Source organism: Sceloporus undulatus, chromosome 1, assembly GCF_019175285.1.
Source record: "Sceloporus undulatus isolate JIND9_A2432 ecotype Alabama chromosome 1, SceUnd_v1.1, whole genome shotgun sequence".
Taxonomy (NCBI): domain Eukaryota; kingdom Metazoa; phylum Chordata; class Lepidosauria; order Squamata; family Phrynosomatidae; genus Sceloporus; species Sceloporus undulatus.
This window is the reverse complement of record NC_056522.1, coordinates 113,553,451-113,559,450: the sequence shown is the minus strand read 5'-3', so window position 1 is coordinate 113,559,450 and position 6,000 is coordinate 113,553,451. Positions and strand designations below refer to the sequence as shown.

General features: G+C 37.1%; 1 protein-coding gene across 6 annotated transcripts in view; it reads right to left on the bottom strand.

The window, feature by feature from the left end:
• Positions 1–6,000, bottom strand: part of HACE1 (HECT domain and ankyrin repeat containing E3 ubiquitin protein ligase 1) — a 57,590-nt gene that overhangs the window by 20,932 nt on the left and 30,658 nt on the right. For 5 of the 6 annotated variants that reach the window (XR_006105113.1, XM_042480569.1, XM_042480586.1 and 2 more), the window contains 5 exons: positions 5,738–5,849; positions 5,553–5,650; positions 4,044–4,131; positions 1,929–2,078; positions 1,038–1,234 (listed from right to left, as the gene is read on the bottom strand). Coding sequence is in view for 5 of the 6 variants with exons in the window: in XM_042480569.1 (XP_042336503.1) it covers positions 1,038–1,234; positions 1,929–2,078; positions 4,044–4,131; positions 5,553–5,650; positions 5,738–5,849 (645 nt within the window). In the remaining variant the exon portion in view is untranslated. Of the gene's footprint in view, positions 1–798; positions 876–1,037; positions 1,235–1,928; positions 2,079–4,043; positions 4,132–5,552; positions 5,651–5,737; positions 5,850–6,000 lie in introns of all 6 variants that reach the window. The other variant, XM_042480587.1, reaches the window with a different exon arrangement.

The window sequence follows — 6,000 nt, the reverse complement described above, 5'->3', positions numbered from 1 at the left end:
AACAATAAAAGCCATGTAAAAATAGCAAAATGCAAACACAATTTTTTTTCTTGTTGTCTCTCCCAGCACAGACAAGCAAATATAGTAAGCACAACGTGGAATCAATAGTAAGGACCAAGAATTAAGAATTCATTTTGTTACATAAGCACACCCCTGTTCTGTTTGCATATGCCTTCACTCTCTTGGTAAAAAAAAAAAAACCCACAACCACACTGGGCCTTATTATTGGAGGACATTGTGAGAGATACAAGGCAATTTAAAATTCATTTTCATTGAAATATATGTGATCTGGTGTGGTCTCCTGAATCACATAGTATATATTTAAAAGCTAATCCAACTGTAGCATATGAAATAATATGTCTCAAGATAATTAATATATGGCAGTATTCACTTCAAAAGGTTTTATTTCAGTGTAATACTTTAGTAAATTTGCATAGCTGAATGAATAACTTTCACTTAAGTTTAAACCATTAAAATTTGTTTGGCAACAATTCAATATTAGCTTAGTAATAAACATTTGGCTGGGTTGACAGTTCTGATCAAAGTTTTAAGAAAATAAGTACACAAGCCACCACCCAAATCTGATGCTGGTGTTTGCTCACAAAACATAAACAGACTGAAAGTATACGCCAATGTCTGTCTAAGTATAGGTTTACCTTTTAGTAACTTATATTTTAATAGGCTTCACTTGAATAACAGATGGGAAGGAATAAGAGAGGAGAGAAGAGTGTGTGCATCCATCTGTCTTTATGTGGGAAGTGTGTAAGAGTGTGTATGTAAGAGCTGCAGAGTACGTACTTGTCAATAAAATCAGACCCAATTCAGTACATGTGTGATGAGATGTTTCAGATACCACTTTCTGTAGCTTTCATTTTCTGAAAGACAGGGCAAAACAGAACAGCAACAGAACTGTTACTACAGGCCCTGTTTTGCTGGTATTTTTTTCTTTCTGGACACCAAGATTCTTGCCAGAAATTTAAGGCAGAAGGGAGTACTCATCAAAGTATGGCATGGCAATACAAATCAAAATGACTCACTTTGTTTTCCTGTGTGACAAGTATACTTGCACCCCCTGGTTTCAAAGGCACTTCTTCCATCGCTCCAAATACATCTGTCTCAACAGAGAAGGTCAGCTCTAGCCCCAGGTCACTGATATCATTATCTAGAATCCACTGCAAGTTCTTCCCATATTCTGGATCAATAGATGCCACATCCTGATAGTTTACAGGAATGCCTTGGAGAACAGATAAACAAAAACCCTTTGTTCACACTAGTTCATTAACTGTTTTGCCTTGATCAGTTCTATTCATGGTAAAGGACTGCCCTCTACAGACACAGTGAAACAGTGCAGGGGGAATAGGGAAACTATCAAGGCAATTCAGAGATTTATTTATTTTTAGAAAAAATGTGGTGCTTTGTTGCCACAAAATATTGAACACTAAAGCTACATTTTCAAAGCAGCACACAAAACGCCATGGTTAAGAATATAAACTACACTACTGCCCACAGGGAGATTTGAATTTCTAATCTGAAGCCTTCAGCTGAGTGTGGACCTTATGACAAGTCTGCCACTCTTGATTCCTTCACCTGTCTGTAAAATGGAAGTAAACTGGGCCATCCTGGAGAATTACTGTAACATCTAAAGGAATATATTCTATGTAAATGCTTTCAGAATTCTGCCAAAAAGGGTCCTTAATGCTAGATTGTAGTGCCTAATTATTTGTTTATGTTGTAGATATATTGGAAATCAGAACATTTGTTTAAAAATAACATTGTTACTCTTGCTTTACTCAGGAATTGATGGAAAAGGGAAGCTTTGAGTTTTTTTAAGCAATGAGGTCAGCTGGACTGGTTATAATACACTTCTGTACATCTAGTTGCATTATATACATCTACCAAGACAAATTAAAATCATAATAGAAACATACCAAGAATATGCTTGTAGAATGACCTTGTAAAGTAAATATTGACCAGTTGCCTGTGATTCAGGGCTAAACCTAAGATTTGCCCAGCAAATCTAAAGTAATTCAAGTGATCAGGATTTACCGAGGAGTTGCTATTCGGTTGGAAAGTGGTTCCTAGAAAAACAAAGAGTATTATAGCCAGCCATGTTGGCCATGTAACAAAGTACCACAACATTCAAAATCCACAGAACAGTGATACCTTTATTGGACCAACCAAAATGTACCAAATACATGTTGTAAGCGTTCAAAACTTCCATTGGCTTCTTCAATGATTAAAGATTAGTACTGTAAACAATTTTGAAAACTAACAAAATAAACATAATCATTATCCTGTATGATTTTAACACTTTTATTTAAGTGTTATTTAAGTGTTAAAATCATACAGGATAATGATTATGTTTATTTTGTTGGTTTTCAAAATCATTTACAGCACTAATCTTTAATTTGCTTTCTGCAAAAAAGTGTCACAAGATAAAAGATGCCTGAAAGTCCTATTTTTCAACAGACAAAAAAATGCAATTAGCAGGGAAACAAAATGCATCTAAGATGTATATTTATTTTAAAATCAAAATTTAACTCCAGAATTGAAGATTCAAAGCTAACTTGGGAGCAAGCCGTATTAGATACTACAGAAGTTACTTTTAAGTAAACATGAATACAGGTGCTCTCTCGAGTAGCTGTAACATGGAATAAATTTGATTTCTATCAATTCCAGAGAGATAGCCATGTTCATTTTTCATAGCCAAAACACCAACACCAACATCCTATTAAATGTATTGTGGCACAAGTCTTCCTGGGCTAGAATCCACTTCCTCTACACTTACCATGCATTGTAATCCTAAATCAGAAAGTAGTGTTGAGAAACATCCTGCATGGGTAAGCTTCGTTTGAGCATTATGGAAATTTTTAGGTTAAACACATAAGGAGGTGGAGGGAGTACTGCCCTTTACAAGTGGAAACCAACTTTCTGAAGTGGAGAGCCTCCATAGGGAAAAAGTAGACCACCATGGGAGGAAGCAAAAGAAACCGATAAGAAGTGTGGTAGTGCTTGTTTACTCTACTGCTTTCTCTAACTCCTAGACAGGATTTTAGTTAAAGCTGCTTTATTATGAAAAAAGAATAACTTCATTTCATGATATATTTAATCAAATCATGAAGTTCAAATCTGATGCCTGGCTTTCTGTAATTTCATTTCTTGGTTTATAAATTACAGATAATTCAGATTCAAATATAAAGATTTTAGAGTTTAAGAATTGGCAAAAGACTGGATCTGTTTTTCTAGATCCATGATGTCGAACCTATGGCATGCGTGCCAGAGATGGTACACAACACCATTTGGCCCGGCACCCAGCAGAGAGAAGGTGGAACAGGCACATGCACCTGTTCTTCCTCCTCCCAGACCTTTCCTGGCCTCCAGCTGCCTCTTCAGAGACAGCTGGAGGCCAGGAAAGGTGCAGGGGGAGAGGTCCCCCCTAAGTCCTGCCCCCAAAAGGCAGAAGTCATACCCACAGAGGATGGAAGTCCCACCCCTGGCACCAGTTAACACCAAGTGCTGGAAAAACTTTTAGTTGTGGCACTCAGCCCCCAAAAGGCTCACCATAACTATTCTAGATTAATCAAAGCATGCTATACTAGTTTTATATTTTTAACCAATACGTGAATCACTTTGAATTTTATTTATTTCCAAAGTGAGCTTTTTATCTGTTTTTTTAAACTATAGTGCTTACTTTAGCTAAGATGACTAAATTAAGATTGTAGTATTTTTGCCATATCATAAGAAGACATGACTCACTAGAAGAGACAATAATGGTTGCGAATGTAGAAGGAAGTAGGAAAAAAAGGAGACTGCATTCCAGATGGATAGGCTGAAATCAAGGAAGGCATGGTCTGAGGGACCTGCGCAGGGCTCTTGATGATAGGGTGATTTGGAAGTCTCTCATTCATAGGATCACCATAGGTCAAAATTGACTTGAAAGCAATTGACAACAACAACAGCAACAACAATGGCATTGGCTTCCTTGAATCCAAGGAATGGGGAAAAGGTGGGACAGTAGGAATAGTAGGAAACAACTATCTTACCGTCAGCTGACTGAGTGAAGAGAGCATAATCTGGGTTAACTATCTCATTGGACAGTATATCAAACCATTCACGTACCACACCTTGACCCTAGAGATGCAACAATGAGATGCAATACCTCAGTATAAACTTCTATGCTGAATATATTAGTTCACTCCTACCCAGATGACTGAACACTATCATATACATTTGCAGTTTATTTATTTATGTAAATATCTTGATAAAGCAGATACAGAGGCCCTCCACATTTGCTAGGCTTAGGAGCACAGGATCCTGATGAAAGTGGAAAAACTGGAAATTTTTTTAAAAACTCTCTTTTTTTTATTGTCTCTAAGGTGTTTATCAGACGAGCTCTTAAAGAGGTACTATTCCAGTGTGACTCCTCTAGCTGCCTCCTGTTGCATGCTGGGATTGGCAGTTTTAAGGAGGGGTATTTAGAATTCTCAGGCAGAGAAGATCAGCTCCTTAAAACTGCCAATCCCAGCATGCAACAGGAGGCTGCTAGAGGAGTCACACTGGAATAGTAGCTCTTTAAGAGCATAGTGTGATAAACATCTATGACTCTCTAGGTGCTCTAGCGCAACTCTGTGGTCGACATCAGGCCAAAGATGACCACAGAATCACACTGGAAAATTGACAAGAAGTGTTTTTTTTTTCCTAGGAATCTCTAGGTCCTCCAACATGTCTCTGAGATGTGACTCAAACTTTACCTATAGACTTTTACTTTCTGCACAGCATGTTTCTGTCTGTCTTGGAATAGAAAACACAGTATTAACATTCCAGTGTCAGGTACAGCCTTTGGAAAGAGCCGCATTCAGCAAGAGGTCTGAAAGTGCCACACTGTTCTGTTAAGAATTTTTATTCCACAGGGTCTTTGCCTCCAGAAACATTTCTGTTTTTATCTATTTTGACCAATACCTCCAAATCTGATATAATTATATCGAGACAAGAGGCTTGGGTAAGCTTTAATTCTAAATTTAGAGAAGCTTGCAGAGATGGAAAAAGTGATACACCTGATTAAGGGGGAAAGTATAAACGATTTCTTGAAAGAATGGAAATTATTTATAGAATATGTACAACAGAAGGAGGAAGTAAAACAGTAATAGGTTTCAGTAGTTGATGTTAAATAAAGGTAAGAACTGTGTGTTAGTTGAAAGCTCAGTTTGTGAATTAGAAATTAAGGTTAATTTTATCTAACTGTTTAGCTTAATATGATAAGAGGAAACATGGAAGGTTAATGATTGAGGCAGAAGGAAGTTGGAAGTCTTTTACTGTTTATTGTTAGTATGTCTACTGTGTTTATGTTAGTATTAATGTCTGCAGGTATAAATAGTAGTTGGATGGGGAGGTTCTCTTCTCTGTGTTGGTGTGTATTTATTTTTGGTTTTTAATAAAGTTTCATTTTTAAAAAGGCAAGAGAAGTTTGCTATGAGAATTTCAAAATTAATGCTCTAAAGGCAGCATTTCAAGAAAACTAAGTTGTAGGAAACATGCAATTGATACGCACTCACCATGCCTTCTTCGCCATGGAAACGCACAGCAATTCCCTGTTTCAGCTTCGCACAATTTGCTTTAGACACAACTTCACAGCTGCTCCTAAAAATAGAATCTAAATATAAAAACCAATTAATTTCTTAACTTTGTCAATACAGAAAAAAAATAACTTGAAGAAAATGGCACAGGTGGAGCTGCATACCTCTGTGGACCAACAGAATGTCATTTTCATTGACTGGCCTATGAACCATGTCTGAGTCTAGTTGTCCAGAATGCAAGTGCTCATAAAACCATTCACAGCGATCTTTGAAAGGCTAAGGGGATGGAAAACAGACACAGGAACAAAACTGTCATACTGTACATATTATGAGGCAGAGTAGAATGCAAGATAATGGAGTTGAGCTTGGTACTGAAAGACAGAAGGGGAGAATCCACAAAACTCATTGTAGCAGTCCTGATTCCCAA